Below are 16,650 nucleotides of genomic sequence, written 5' to 3'. Positions count from 1 at the left end.
AGCCTTGACGTACTCCTTTTCTTATTTGGAATCAGTCTGTTGTTCCATGTCCAGTTCTAACTGTTGCTTCCGGACCTGCATACAGGTTTCTCAAGAGGCAGATCAGGTGGTCTGGTATTCCTATCTCTTCCAGAATTTTCCACAGTTTATTGTGATCCACAGTCAAAGGCTTTGGCATAGTCAATAAAGCAGAAATAGATGTTTTTCTGTAACTCTCTTGCTTTTTCCAAGATCCAGTGGATGTTGGCATTTGGATCTCTGGTTCCTCTGCCTTTCCTAAAACCAGCTTGAACATCTGGAAGTTCACGGTTCACGTATTGCTGAAGCCTGGCTTGGAGAATTTTGAGCATTACTTTACTAGCATGTGAGATGAGTGCAATTGTGTGGTAGTTTGAGCATTCTTTGGCATTGCCTTGGAGAAGGAAATGACAACCCACTCCAGTATTCTTGCCTGGAGAACCCCATGGACAGAGGAGCCTAGTGGGCTACAGTCCACAGGGTCCCAAAGAGTCGGACATGACTGAGCGACTTCACTTTCACTTTCTTTCACTTTGTATTAGGTAGAGAAAAAGAAAATATTCTATTAAGGTCTGTATTATATCAGCTAACACAACTGTCTTAATCGTAGTGGATTAAATAAAGGTGTCAATATAAAAATTTTGATATTTATAATTAACAATTGCTATATTCTATAAGAAAAACATTTCTATTTTTAGGAAACATACTCTGGAGTATTTAGGATAAAAGGCCGTGATATATGTAATTTACCCTCAAATGACTTAAAAAAATATGCATGCACACAGAACAAGGGATAAAGCAAATAGGATAAAATGTTAACAGAGGGATTACACAAGGTCCTATTGCATAGCACAGGTACCTATGTTTAAGCCCCTGAGATAAACTAAAACCAGAAAAGAATATGTGTTTGTGTGTGTATGAATCACTTTGCTATATAGCAGAAATTAACACGATATTGTAAACCATACTTCAAAAAATTTTTTTTAAATGTTACACTAGGCAAATCTGGGAATGATATGAGTGTTTCTTGTATTATTTTTTATGTTTGTAACTTTTTGTAAGTTTATTTCCAAAGAAAAACATTTTAAAGATGTCTCTAGTCTCTTATTTTCTCACTCTCTGCCCCACAATTTACTCCATTCTAGCTCATGTCCACTCTCATTAATGACTTCCCTGTCCCTAATTTAAGAGAGAAACTCCACTCTCCACCTTGCTTAATCTCTCAACAACATTCATTCTGTTGACCACCCCTCCATTTTTAAACACTCATTCATCTGACTTTCAAACTTGAAACACTTTTGCTCCTCTGTTTTCATTACTCCATTGTTGCCATACTCTCCATTTCCCCCCTACCTCTATGGCTACTACTTCTTAATTTCCTCAAGGCAAGAAGAATTTCTTCCCTCTTAACTGAAATTTCCTAAAGGAATAGTTCTGAACCCTCTTTTTTTCTTATTCATCCCTCTTTAACCCAGGTAGTCTCAGTATTTAGATGATCATCTATCAACTGAAGACTCTAGAATTTGTATCAACAGCTCCAACATTATCATCCGAATGCCTTCTTGATATTTATATATAGATATTTTTAGTCATGTATGGATATGAGAGTTGGACCATAAAGAAGGCTGAACACTGAAGAATTGATGCTTTTGAGTTGTTGTGATAGAGAAGACTCCTGAGAGTCCCATGGACTGCAAGGAGATTAAACTATCCATCCTAAAGGAAATCAACCCTGAATATTCACTGGAAGGACTGATGCTGAAGCTCCAATATCTTGGCCACCTGATGCAAAGAGACGACTCATTGGAAAAGACCATGATGCTGGGAAAGATTGAGGGCAGAAGATGGTAGAGGAAGAGATGGTTACATAGCATCACCAACTCAATGGACATGAATTTGAGCAAACTTTGAGAGAGAGTGAAGGACAGAGAAGACTGGCATGCTGTAGTCCATGGGGTCACAAAGAGTCAGCCACGATTTAGTGACTGAACAACAATAACAGACATAATAAATATGATTAAATGAGCCTCTCCTAGTTTTCTTCCACCATTCTCCATCAATACATACCACCACCACCCACTCAGTTTCTCCAGATCCTATATGCCAACTGTATACCCAGTATCTCTGCTTGGTGGTCTTAAAGTCACCTCCATCCCAGTACCTCCAAGTCTAAACTCATAATTGCCTTCTCTAAATCTTCTCCTATTATAATATTCCATATCTCACCAAATGACAATATTTTAGTTGCTCACACCTAAAACCCAAGAGTCATTCTCTTTCTTATACCACCCTCTTTCTTATCCAATTAGCCAAGTGTAGTGGGTTGAATTTATCTCTGAAAAAGATATGTCCAAGTTCTAACTCCAAGGACTATGAATGTGACTTTATTAGAAAAGAGTCTTTGCAGATATAATTAAGATAAGCTTTCCAAAATGAGATAATCCTGGATTAGACATACTCCCTTCCTCACAGAGCTAATAAGTAGCTGTGATCGGTGTCCTTATAAAAGAAAAAAGAGAAGGGATTGCTTTTGCAGCATATATACTAAAACTGGAACAATACAGAGAAGATTAGCATGGTCCCTGTGCAAGGATAACCCATAAATTCAGGAAGTATTCCATATCTGGAGGAGGGATAAATTAACAGTTCAGAACTAACACATACACACTACTATATATAATACAGATAATCACAGGACCTACTGTATAGCACAGGAAACTCTACTCAATAGGTGTAATAACCTATATGGGAAAAGAATTTGAAACAGAAAGAATATATATATGTATAAACACACACACATATATACATGTATGTATGTATAACTAAATCACTTAGCTATATACCTGAGACTAATATAACATTGTTAATCACCTATATGCCAATATAAAATAAAAGTTAAATTAAAATATTCAAATAGTAATGAGTGGCAAAAAAAAGAGGAGAAGGCACATGAAGACTCTGGGAAGAAGACCATGTGAAGATGGAGGCAGAGATTTGAATGATGCATCTATAGGCCAAAGGAACACAAAGGATTGCTGGCAACACCATCAATTAGGAGAGAGGCATGAAGTGCATTCTCTCTCAGAGCCTTCAGAAGAAACCAACGCTACCAATATAATTTTTTTTTAATTTTATTTATTTATTCTTTTTTACTGTTCTGGATCTTTGTTGCTGCCCGTGGGCTTTCTCTAGCTGCAGCTAGCAGGGGCTACTCTCTAGTCGCAGTGCACAGGTGTCTCATTGCAGCGGCTTCTCCTGTTGCAGACCACAGGCTTTAGGGCATGCAGGCTACGGTCGCTGTAGTGCGTGGGCTCAGCAGTTGTAGTTCCTGGTTCTAAAGCATCAGCTCAATAGTCGTGGCACATGGGCTTAGTTGCTCCGCAGCATGTGGGATCTTCCCTGGACCTGGGATCGAAACCCGTGTTTCCTGCATTGGCAGGCAGATGGATTCTTCACCACAGCCACCAGAGTAGTCCCCTTGCTAGCATCTTGATTTCAGACTTCTGGTCTCCAGAATTGTGAAAGAATAAATTCCTGTGGTTTTAAAGCACTAAATCTGTGGTAATTAGTTATCACAGCCTTAGGAGGCTAAAATACCTAGTCTGGGCTCCCCAGGTAGCTAGGTGGTAAAAGAATCCGCCTGCCAATGCAGGAGCCAAGGGTTCAGTGCCTGGGTTGGGAATACACCCTGAAGGAGGGAGTGGGAATACACCCTGAAGGAGGGAGTGGCAACCCACTCCAGTATTCTTGCCTGGAAAATCCCATGGACAGAGGACCCTGGCAGGCTACAGTCCATGGAGTCGCAGAACAGTTGGACAACACTGAGCAACTATAACAACAATACCAAGTAGTCACTAAGGTCTGTTTGTTTTACCCTCCTGAATATGTTTTTTTTAAATTATATAATACAATGTTATTAACTGTAGTTCACCATGTTTTACATTAGATCCTCTGAAACTAGATAACTGAGATCCTTACAAACTTTCAGCTATAAGATGGATAAGGTCTAAGGATCTAACGTAAATATCCTCTACATGTTACTCACTTCACAATGTCTACCCACCCAGACTAAGTCACCATCATCTCTTCCCTGGGTGACAGAAGCAACCTCCAACCAGTTTCTCCACATTCACTTGGGGCCACTTCAAACATTTCCCCGTGCTGCAAGCAAAGCACTTTCTAGTAAACCCACATCTGATCACTGCCTTGCTCTTTTAGTCACCTTCCTATGAACCTTTCAACTGTTTAAAAGAAACACTTTTTCCTTAGGTCTCATTTCTCTATTGTCTCCATTTTTTCCCTCCTACATTTTGGCTGTTTCTTCTAAGTACTCTTCTAAGTTCCTCTTCCTTGAATCACCCTCAATTTCCACAAATGATTTAAATTCCATGCATGCCTGGTAAACCCTTAGCTAGGAAGAGAAGGTGACTAGGACTAAGGTTACGGATTATAGTTAGAATACAAGTATTGAGAAGATGTGTACTGCAGATTAACCACAAGGGTGAGACACATGTGGGAAATGAATGATAGTAAGATCACAAAGCAACTGCTATTTGGTAAACCACAGCAGGACAGCCACAAACCGAGAGAGATAAGATGCTCTAGAAATGCAAACTGATCCTTTTGGAAAGCAAATTGATGCCACATATCAAGAGGCACCGCAATCCTACTCCTGGGAATGTGTCATAAGGAAATAATTCACAAAATAAAAGCTACACAAGAAGGCCTGTAACAAAATGTTTAATACTTAAAAGCGAGAAATCACTTAAATATAAACTGTATTAAATTAATACAGAAAGTGTACAAAAAACTAGGTTTATCTATGAAATATTGCAGTTGATTAAAATGATAAAATATAGAAATATGGGGACATTTTACAAAACAATATTAAAGGTAGATAAACATAATTGTATATCATAATGATGATGTATAAAATCAGCATTTCCAGTTTGATAAAGATCAAAAAAGATAGATATGAAAAGAGAATGATGGAGGTTTTTATTTTTTATTTTTATACTTTTCCTTTTTACAGTATTTTATTTTTTAAGTATTTCTATGTATTTGTGCATTTATGTATTGCCTGTGATGGGTCTCCAGTGCTGTGTGGGCTCTTCTCTGGTTGTGGCAAGCAGGGGCTGCCCTCTAGTAGCAGTGTCCTGGCTTCTCACTGTGGTGGCTTCTCTTGTTGTGGTACACAGACTCCAGGGCACATGGACTTCAGGAGTTGCAGTTCGCAGGCTCTAGAGTGTGGGCTCAGTAGTTGTGGTGCACGGGATTAGTTGCTCCTCGGTGTGTGGGATCTTCCAAGACCAGGGATCATGTCTCCTGCACTGGCAGGCAGACTCTTTACCACTGAGCCACCAGGGAAGCCCCTTTATGATATTTTAAAATGGATTAAGTAGCAATTCTTTAGCAGAATAGTCTGAAATCCATTTCCAAACACATATCATAACTATGAATTGGGAAGAAGCAAATAAGAAAGTCCCTTGGACTGCAAGGAGATCCAACCAGTCCATCCTAAAGGAAATCAGTCCTGAATATGCATTGGAAGGACTGATGCTGAAGCTGAAACTCCAACTTTGGCCACCTGATGCAAACAACTGACTCATTGGAAAAGACCCTGATGCTGGGAAAGATTGAAGGCAGGAGGAGAAGGGGACAACAGAGGAAGAGGTGGTTGGATGGCATCACTGACGCGATGGCCATGAGTTTGAGTAGGCTCCAGGGGTTGGTGATGGACAGGGAGGCCTGGTGTGCTGCAGTCCATGGGGTCACCAAGAGTCAGACATGACTGAGCGACTCAACTGAACTAAGAAACAGATCTTATTTAAGTTGTTCAGTTTGTCCTGCTAATGTGACTGATCTGGTGCAGGATCAAGCATTCCTGTTAGTCTTCATGTCTCCTTCTACCCCTGCAACGCAGGACAGTTTCTGTCTTTCTTTGTCTTTCATGACCTCTGGGTTATCTGTCTAGTTGCACAGGGTCCTGCCCTGAACATCTGATTTAATGCTCTGTCATTGTTGTCTTGAAATTCTTCATTATTTTTAAGGAAATTTTTAAATTTTCACATTTTAATTTCATCTGCTGCCGCTGCTAAGTCGCTTCAGTCGTGTTTGACTCTGTGCAATCCCATAGACAGCAGCCCACCAGGCTCCCCTGTCCCTAGGATTCTCCAGGCAAGAACACTGGAGTGGGCTGCCTTTAGTTGATTCTGAATGACCTTGACAGTTTTGAAAAAGATTGGCTGGCTGTTTTATAAGATCCCTCGGTTTAGGTTTGGCTTAATTGTTTCTTCATAATTCAATCCAGGTTATGAATTTTTGGTAAGAATACCACTGAAGTGATGTTGTGTCCTCATGCCTAGGAGCAGGAGGTGCAGAATGCTAGTTTATTCCCAATACTTGTAACGCTAACTTTAATAACTTAGTCAAGATGATGCCTTCCAGTTTTCTGCACTGTCAAGTCACTGTTTTGTCCTTTGATACACATTTTCAAATTGCTTTGTGAAAAGGTTGTACAATTTTACATTTCCTACCAGCAGTGTGTGAAAGTGCCCATCATTCTAAACCCTCACCAAGCTAGATCCTATCTCTTAAAAAAAAAACTTTCCAATTTTACAAGAGGACTTCCTTTAATTATTTCAAACTACTATACTTTTCTTTGAAAAGTACTACTGATGAACATGGACCTACCTCCTTCTCCATCCCAGCCTACCCCACAACCATATTACTTAAGTCATATACATTTCTTCTTTTGAGATTAAGTAAAAAATTTCTTTGGTGCAACCTGCTTCTAGTCCACCTCAGTGATGAGATAATCCTAAGAAATATTTGTGAGTTGAAAGGGCACCACAGAGAAGTATACAAATTATAGGCCATCTCATGTGGTTTTAAATGTTTAACAAAACGGACAACAGAAACCTCCTTTAGGAGATGATGATTATCTTTAGTATACAACTGTGTATTGTAAATTCCTGAAAGGGCTATGATAAACTGGCTCTGGATTTAGGCCACTGGGGAGAGAAGAGAACGCCTGTGGCTTGCTCACAATGGATGTGTGAAGGATAAACAGAATACAGGAGGGAAAAAAATTGAATAGAAGATTCTAGGGTGCTCTGTTGGAGGTCAGTGGGGATGAGGTAACCGTATAACAGAAAACCTCTGATAGCTGAGTTATTCTGGTGATCCAGCTGGCATGACTTAGTCAAATCAAGCACATGCATAACCTGTGACCCAGCAATTGCTCTCCTGATAATATCCTTCAAAGGAAATTTCTCACAAGTCCTTAAGAGGAATACTAGAGGATGCTCATTAAAGTGTGCATTAAGGCGTGTTGTTGTAGTTCTTGTGTGAGGTGGAAAAGAATTTGAGACAATCCTAAATTGACATAAATATGTAATAAAAAAGATGAAGAACAATTAGCAACAACAGATCAGATACACACAGAGCGAGGTTAGGATACACAGATATACACAGAATAACTATATTAAAACCACTGTCAAATGAAAAAAAGAAATGAGAATAATAAAAATCATTTACATAGATGAATAGTTGCTGCTAAGTCACTTCAGTCGTGTCCGACTCTGTGCGACCCCACAGACAGCAGCCCACCAGGCTCCCCGGTCCCTGGGATTCTCCAGGCAAGAACACTGGAGTGGGTTGCCATTTCCTTCTCCAATGCATGAAAGTGAAAAGTGAAAGTGAAGTCACTCAGTCGTGTCCAACTCTTAGCGACCCCATGGACTGCAGCCCACCAGGCTCCTCCATCCATGGGATTTTCCAGGCAAGAGTACTGGAGTGGGGTGCCATTGCCTTCTCCAGATGAATAGTACATACATACAAAACAAATATGCCTTTTCTCAAGAACATCAATAAATTTTAAAAATCTATATAAACAACGGCTGAATATGGAAGAGAGAAAAAGGAATTGCTAAAAAGGGTTAAAACTGAGTATACTGATAAATGAGAATGTAACAGAGTCTCTGCATGGATGAATAACGATAATGTGTCAAGAACTGAGGAAGGTGTTAACTCTGCATTCAAGGAAGAAAAAAGAAACAGGGGGAGGAAGTTAGGAAAAGAAAGGATGGAAGTTAAGAAAGAAAAGGCAAGAGAGCAGCAAAGTGATGGGCAATCAGCTTCTGTTCCCTTTGATCACAGGGCTTTGCACATGTTGTTCCACTTGCTAAAAATTCTGAGACAATGATGACCATCACCACCGCCGCTACCACCACACACACATATACACAGTTAACTCCTCTTTCCTTTAGACCTCAGCTCAGTCATCAATTCTTTAGTAAAAGCCTCATATGACCTCTGATGAGGCCATAGTCCCTTCTCATAATAGGTCTTAACACCATATTCTCTCTTTTTTGGCACTAAGGGGATTTCTTTGGAAGGAATGATGCTAAAGCTGAAACTCCAGTACTTTGGCCACCTCATGCAAAGAGTTGACTCATTGGAAAAGACTCTGATGCTGGGAGGGATTGGGGGCAGGAGGAGAAGGGGACGACAGAGGATGAGACGGCTGGATGGCATCACTGACTCGAAGAACGTGAGTCTGAGTGTATTCTGGGAGTTGGTGATGGACAGGGAGGCCTGGTGTGCTGTGATTCATGGCGTCGTAAAGTGTCGGACACGACTGAGCGACTGAACCGAACTGAAATGAATTACACCAAACGTTTTAAAATTAGAAAACTTTACATCTATCTGGGTGGTTTGTTTGACTAATATCTGCTTCCCACCAGTAGACCAAAGCCATCCAAGTGCAGGGATGGTATCATTTTCTCATTCTCATGCCTGGACACTGGCTGATAGTTAAGTGGCTAGTTAATATTTGTTACATGGGTGAATTAATAAAAGGATAAATGAATGAACTGACAATAAAGATTGGAAAAGAGAACCAAAGTGGAAGAGCTATGAAAGGAGCCTCACAGAAGGTCCTGAAATTATTTGCCAGAAAGGAGGAGGGACTGTTTCTTAAGTTTACCTCACCTTTTGCAGCCAGGTGCTGTATACCATCTCACTCACTGGTAGGCACTGTTATCCTCAAGCTTTTTTCATATACCATTTGGGGTGTGACAATTGAGAGAAACTGAAGGGGCGAATATTCACCAAGAATGCTGAATAGAAGGGAAAGGAAAAAAGAACTGGAGAGAAAACAAGGGTTTAGCAGAATGCAAGTAGATACTGACTAAGCTAAAAAGGAGATAGCTACCAACCCACTCCGTATTCTTGCCTGGGAAATCCCATGGACAGAGGAGCCTGGTGGGCTACACTTCAGTTCAGTTCAGTTCAGTCGCTCAGTCGTTTCCAACTCTTTGCGACCCCATGAATCACAGCACGCCAGGCCTCCCTGTCCATCACCAACTCCCGGAGTTCACCCAGACTCACGGGTCACAAAGAGTTGGACACAACTTAGCAACTAAACAACAACAACAAACAGTACTTTTGACCTAAAGTGATTGACCTACTGAAAGCAGTTCACCTTTGGGATGGTGAGTAAGAATAGGCTGAACTAATATTATGCCATGCAATCCTGAGATTTAAAATCATGATGCATGTCTCATACTTAAGAATCTTTAGGGACCAGTAAGGCTGATGGATAACAGACAACAGGAAGTACAGGGGCTGGTGGGAGAACTAGAGACTAGATACTGAGTATATGGTCCACTCAAAGGTATTTAAAAATCAATGAAAAGTATCACACACACACAATTTTAACCAAACACAACTACTCCTCTGGCAGAATCTGGCCATGAGCCTCAAGTCTGTGCCCCTATGACTGCTCTAAATCCCAAAGAGCTGACCATGTCAAATAAGTAACAAAACACCCAGAGTAATAAAAATCTACAACAACCAAGGGGGGTACCTAAACTTATACCTAGGATTCACCTCAATTCATCAGTTAAATATAATCCAAAATACAGTAAATATTTATTGTTTATAAATACAGAGTAATGACCCAGGTGTCTCAGGTTAAAAGATGGAATTAGTTATGACTCCTGTACTTTGGTATTAGTTCAGGACCTACAAGGTTTAATGAATGGGCAGTCACACAGGTTACAAAATAATCTTTCTTATCTTCTCAGTAGAAAATCAGTCTGTCATGCTGTCCCCGATTTAAATCTCACCTACACATCCATTCAACTTTAAACCTATCATAGTCATGTAACGTCCTGTATTCTAAAATCATCTCCTCTACCTATATAAAATTCTGATTTCTTTAGCCTTGGGTAATAGGAAAATAATGTGTTTGAAATCCAGCACCTACTCAGATCCCAGTAAAGATGCTCAATAAATGTTCACTGAATCCAAAACTGATGTTTTTAAAATATGTCCACAAATTCTCTGATATTTTCTCTTCAAAAAAGTATACTCTTAATTCCCCTATCATTGGGAGTGGTCTGAAATAGTGACTCATTTTTAACAAACTGAATAGTGGGAGTGATGACTTCCATGACTAAGATCTTTAAGAGGCATTCGAGTTTTCCCCTTGCTGTCTCTTGGATAACTTGCTCTGGGGAAAGCCAGCTGCTGTCTCATGAAGACACCCAAGCAGCCCTATGGAGAAGTTCATGCAGTAAGAAACTGAAGCTTCCTGCCAACAGCCAGTAAGTAAGGAATGATACGTCCTGCCAAGAACCACAAGTGAGCCATCTCAGAAGTTAATCCTTCAGGGGGAGATTTAAGAGGGAGAGGACATATGTAAACTTATGGCTGATTCGCATTGTCGTATAGCAGAAGCCAGCATATTATTGTAAAGCCGTTATCCTCTGATTAAAAATAAATTTTAAAAAAGAAAAAAAAAATTAACCCTTGAGCCTCAGTAAAGTTTTCAGATGACTGTAGCCTTGACCAACAGTTAAGACTGCAAACTTTCAGAAGCAGAACCATCCTGCTAAACCACTCCTAATCCCCAGATGCACAGAGATTATGTGAAATAATAAATGTTTATTATTGCTTTAAGTTGATAGCTTTTAGAGTAATTTGTTAAGCAGAAATAGATAACTCATATGCCTCCAGGAGCTGGTGATGGACAGGGAGGCCTGGCGTGCTGCGATTCATGGGGTCGCAAAGAGTCGGACACGACTGAGCGACTGAACTGAACTGAACTGATGCCTACTGAAATTATCATGATGTTATGACATACATGCCTCTGATGTTTAAAACCTAGCTGTTTGGGCGCCTCTTTCACTTACCTTCTACTGTTCCTCCACTTCCCATCTTTGCCACCTCCAGAAGGCACTCATTCCTGTAATTTCTGGATATTAAAAAGTCCTTTTGCTCCTAATGAGCCCAAGAGAGGGATTCCTTAGGGGCAGACTTGATCTTCTTTCAGGTGTGACAGATGTTGGAGGAGACATTTTGGATCATCAAGATCTCTCATCAATCTATTCATAAATATCTACTTATTTCACTTATGCATCCATTTATTCACCTGAGAGGATTTTAATTATTAGCAACACAGACTTCCCTGGTGCTTCAGCGGCTAAGACTCCATGCTTTCAATGTAGGGGGCCTGAGTTTGATCCCTGGTCAGGGAACTAGATCCCAATATGTCACAACTAAGAGTTCGAATGCCGCAACTAATCAACTAAAGATCCCACAAGCTGCAAACGAAGATAGAAGCTGCCACCTGCTGCAACTAAGACGGGGTATGTAGAATGTGTGTGTGTGCTCAGTCGTGTCCGACTCTTCACGACACCATGGACTGTAGCCCACCAGGATCTTCTGTCCATGGAATTTTCTAGGCAAGAATACTAGAGTGGGTTGCCATTTCCTTCTCCAGGGGATCTTCCTGACCCAGGAATAGAATGCAGGTCTCTTGAGTCTCAGGCACTGGCAGGCAGATTCTTTACCAGTAGTGCCACCTGGGAAGCCCACAACTCTGGGTACAGCCAAATAAATAATTAAAAAAATAATAATCAGCAGTATCAGCTTATAAAAGGAAGGGAAGCAATCAGAAGCATAAATGCCACCTAAGCAGGTTTTGGGACTATATGTGGATAAGCCCGTAAGTGGAAGTATTTCCAAACTTGTAATCAGAGAAAGGACTTGGCCTTTGGTGAAAGATGAAGTAGAGAATATTAGAATAAGCCGGGGCACATTGTGATATACAAGGTATCTAAGATGTTAGTTTCATCTTATGGTCTCTTCCCTGTGCAGGGTACTTACCAGCAGCTTTAGAATAGAGGCAGAGACAATGTGTCCTTGTTTTGTAGAACACTCTTTCACAGAGAGCTCCTAGCAGAGGCTGGTACAGAGAGTGAGCAACTATTGCTGCCAAAGGGATTATCAGAAACTGGACATGACTTTGTGTGTGGAGTCTACTCCCCCTTCCCCAAAGATTCTGGAAAGCAATGAATAAACAAGAGTGGCTCTGAACAGACAATTCAAGTAAAGAAAGAGGAAACATCAGGTCTTAGACATTAAATTTATCAACAAAATCTCAAATAGAAAAGATTATCACAACCCTAGGAAAATCCCTCTTTGTTTCCTGATCTATAATATTGCAGATGAGGGGGGGAAAAAAGAAAAAGCTTAAGGTATTTGATCTCTTTTGCTGAAAACCACTCCCACTGGTAGAACTGGCATCTTATTACATTTCCTGCCTGGTAAAACACAGACTTGACTACACCATAATATCTAATCCTCAGATTTATTAACTTTGAAATAGACACAATATCATAAGATTACTGAAGAAAAATAATTATATTTAGGGAAATAAAAATGCTTATGCTTTGGAAATAAAAATGCTTATTAAGTGATAATTGTCTTAGGTTAGGGGTCCCCATATTTGACACTGAGTCAAGGTGTTATGAGTTGAAGTATGTGCCTTACAAAAGATGTTATAATTCTTATCCCCAGTATGTAGAAATGTGACTTTATTTGGGCATAGGATCTTTACAGATGTTACCAAGTTGTGATAATGTCATGAAACTGGGTCCTTGATCCAATATAACTAGTGTTCTTACATGAGGGGAAGATGGCCACATGAAGACACAGAGACAGGGGAGAATGCTATGTAAAGATGGAGGCAGAGATAGGAGAGACGCATTTACAAACCAGAGAATGCCATGAATTGCCAGCCATCACCAAAAGCTAGGAAAGAAGCATGAAACAGACTTCTCAGAGGCCTGAAGAGGAACCAACTGAATCAACACCTTTATTGTATTTCCAACTTCTGGCCTCCAGAACTGTGAGAATAAATTTTTTTTGTTATAAGCCACACAGTTTATGGTACTTTGTTATAGCAACTCCAAGAAACTCATACAGAAGGATTTGAGAGTATGTGGTTTGTATTGAAGGAGAGACCTGGAACCACTGATGGAAGAATAAGCAAGCGAGACTGAGAAGAGAAAGTCAATAACAGAGTAGGCTGATGGGTGGGTAACCCTAAAGGTAGGGCTCAACTCTGCTGCAGACTCCTGGAGACAACAGAAGATGCCTCAGAGTTGTTCTGCTTTTGAGAAGTGAGGACATTGGTGTACTTATGGGTATAAATATTGGTATATTAGTGTTCTGTGGTCACTGTGACAATCGCCACAAATTTGGTAGCTGAAAACAATGAAAACTTATTCTCTCACAGGTCTAGAGGCCAAAAGTTCGAAATCAGTATCCTTGGAATCATGCAGTCAGCAGGGCCATCCTGCCTCCAGAGGCTCCACGGGACAGTCTGCTCCTTGCCTCTTCCTGCTTCTGGTGGCTGCTGGCTCTCCTTGACTTGTGGTTACATCACTGCACTGTCCGCTTCTGTGGCCACAAGGTCTCCTCCTCTTCCATCTGCGTGAAATCCCCCTCTGCCTAGTTTCCCTAAGAATACATGTGATCGCATTTAGGGCCTACCTGGACAGTCCAGAATCATCTCCTTATCTCAAGATCCTTAATCATACCTTTGGCTCTAAAACACAAAATTCACCAGTTTCAGGGCCTGATATCTTCAGAGGATATTCTTCAGCCTACCACACTTGGCATATGTATTTATCCTTCAGTTTTCAAGTGTCATTGGTTGAAGACTGCTCTCAGGGTCCTTGGTGCTTCTTGACTGCCCTGGAGGGGTTGAGAAAAACTCCTCAGGTTAAAAGTTGCATGTATTGAGTGGGAAGTGCTGAGAGGAGGTCAATGGGATGACAGTATCTGCTACACTATTATTTTTTGTTATTTAGATTTTTGGGTTAACAATTTTAAATTGAATAATTAATCATTAGTTATAATTATTAGCTATTTTAGCCTAATTTCCTGATGACCCACAATATAAATTATTTGCTCTGTGTGACCTTGCTTAAAAAATTTTTTTAAACAAGAGTAAACAATGTTTTTAATGATAAAAATAATCTTCAGTACAGTTAAGTTTTATATACCACATGTGTGCACAGGGACATTCAGTCCATATAGAATCTATTAAGTGGAGTCATAAAGAAACATCTCTCGAGAGGCAGACATTTCACTTTACCTGCTGTACACAGTGAGTCCAATCATTACCTCTTCATATAGGTGTCACAGACATAAGGTTTAGGAATCTCTGTGCATTAGGTAGATGGATGAGATCACACCAGAAGAGCAAGCAGAACAAAAAGAGAAGTAGAAAGGTGGGTCAGGAGTGGGACCCTGAGAGTAACCTACACTGAAGAGGCAGGAGGACGAAGGAATGAAGGTAGGAGGAGAAGCTGGTAAAGAGGCTGTTAAGGGAGCCAAGAGAGTCAAAATTCTAATGTGAGAAAGGAAAACTGCAGCAGAGAGATCTAGTGAGGTTAAAAAAGAAATAATGTAATTCAGTGAACACTTAAAAAATTTCACATTACTTGGAGATTCTTGGTGATCTTATTGAGAGCAGTTACAGTAGAATATTATGGGCAGGATCCCAAAAGGGTTCACAGGAACCTCTGGGTACAATCCCTGTGAAGTTAGTATGGGGTAGCCCAGTGACCCCTCTTAGTCCAGGTATTCAGGAAAGCTATGGAAGATCCAAGAGGATCCAGCTCAAACTGAGCTTAGTGTGGATTGAGTGAATGGGAATGACACGAAGCTGGGGGTGACGTAACTGAGAAACCAGATTACATTAGTAGGAATCATGTAAACTTCCATTTGTTAAGTTTGTGTTTAAATGACAGATTGCTCAAAATCAAGATGGGAAAGATTAGCTTGGCAACAAGTGCTTAAAAATGATCCAAAGATTTTTAGTTGATTATAAACTTAAAATGGGCCAAGAGTATGACCTAATTCTTAAAAAAGCTAGCACAGGCTTGGGCTGTGATAACAGAGAAGATGAAGTGGAGATACCAAGAGAAATATAGTTTTTTTCTTTTTCTTTCCTTTTTTTTGAAGTAAAGACAACCAGACAATGAGGGAAATAAAACAGCAATTAAAAGGAGAAGTCATCAGGGAAAAAATGAAGGATGGAAGAGATTTGCATATATTAATCAGCCAAGGGGAAAGATGCACTAGGGAGGGAAATAGAGAGCAGGGATAGTGATACATGGCGTGTGATGAAGCTGGGAGAAGTTCATTTTGAACTGAAATGGAGATGCCTCATCCTTGGAGAGACTGGACAAGAGGCTAAAAGGACGGGAGTGACCACAGATAAATCATTATGTTTGAGAAGGAATTCAGACTCTTGGGAAGAGCACAGGCTAATGTTTTCAATTTGTTTGATGAAGTAATACTCCAGTAGGACAGGTTCTGCTGTCTCTAAGAATGTGTGTAAAGGAGAGCAGTGGGGAAATTGAGGAAGTTGGAAGAGAGGGAAAGAAGAGTTCTGGATAGAATGGGATTCTTGGCTCTAAAGTGGGATCCAGAAACTGAAAGGTTTCTTCTCAGTCTCTGTAAGACCAGCACCCACAAGGGAGCTCAGATTCTTTGGAGCTTCTACTGGCTTTTCCTCTCTAGGTCAGGACTGCTAGGCCAGACTGTCAGGATGTTCTCAGAATTGCAGACTTTAAAAAAAACACAAGAAAAAAAACTAAAGCAGAATTCTTAAATTTATTCATGAAAAAAAAGTCTTTAAAGACATTTTGAAAAACACAGTTATTTTTGCAATGCATAAATCTTCCTGTTAAAACTAATGACTTCGGAGGAATTACTAAGGAGACAGTAGAATTTACAGAAAAGTTATAGTTATAAAAAACTGAAATGCAGATGAATCTCACTGATATAACTGTTTATCAAGCAGTGGTTAAATTAAAGCAAAAAAGGTTTCAAAATAAAACATTAATAATCATAGATTTTTGAGTGTTGGAACTCATGAGAAATCATTAGCCATTCCACAAATTCGCCCAGAGAACCTGTCAAGGGGCAGGTATTTCACAAGTGAAATAAGCTCTTCTCTGTGGCACAAAAATCAGTATTTATAATAAAAGGATGAGACGAGCTATATCGTATAACAAGCTAAACATGAGAAGAGGTACAAAATACAGGAAGATGATTGAAAAACTCAGATCCTCTCGTTCTGAGAAGAGCCCAATTTCCTGAAGAACTGCAAGGAAATTGGGCAGGAGTCAAAAATTCAGAGACCCTGTAGAGAGACCGCTGATTACCCACCTTTGGTGATTCACAGTGCCATGCGCCGCCATGAGCGTGCACTCCGGGGCGCCGTCGGCCCACAGCCGCGAGAGGGCGCACGACAGCCCCTGT

The 16,650-nt window shown here is 40.3% G+C and overlaps 1 protein-coding gene and 1 non-coding gene across 3 annotated transcripts in view; one reads left to right on the top strand and one right to left on the bottom strand.

Moving 5' to 3' along the window:
* TBC1D12 (TBC1 domain family member 12) overlaps window positions 1-16,602 on the bottom strand; it is a 119,272-nt gene extending 102,670 nt beyond the window's left edge. For both annotated transcript variants that reach the window (XM_024985563.2, XM_024985564.2), the window contains exon 1: window positions 16,558-16,602. In XM_024985563.2, the coding sequence (XP_024841331.1) occupies window positions 16,558-16,589 (32 nt within the window). In that variant the 5' untranslated portion in view covers window positions 16,590-16,602. The remainder of the gene's footprint in view (window positions 1-16,557) is intronic.
* LOC112444547 (U6 spliceosomal RNA) lies at window positions 2,543-2,645 on the top strand. The gene has a single exon (XR_003032903.1). It is a non-coding gene; the product is annotated as a U6 spliceosomal RNA (small nuclear RNA).
* Window positions 16,603-16,650: the final 48 nt, after the last annotated feature.

The sequence above is a fragment of the Bos taurus genome, chromosome 26, assembly GCF_002263795.3.
Source record: "Bos taurus isolate L1 Dominette 01449 registration number 42190680 breed Hereford chromosome 26, ARS-UCD2.0, whole genome shotgun sequence".
Classification (NCBI taxonomy): Eukaryota; Metazoa; Chordata; class Mammalia; order Artiodactyla; family Bovidae; genus Bos; species Bos taurus.
Note: the sequence above shows the minus strand (reverse complement) of the source record. Positions and strands in the feature narration are given on the sequence as shown.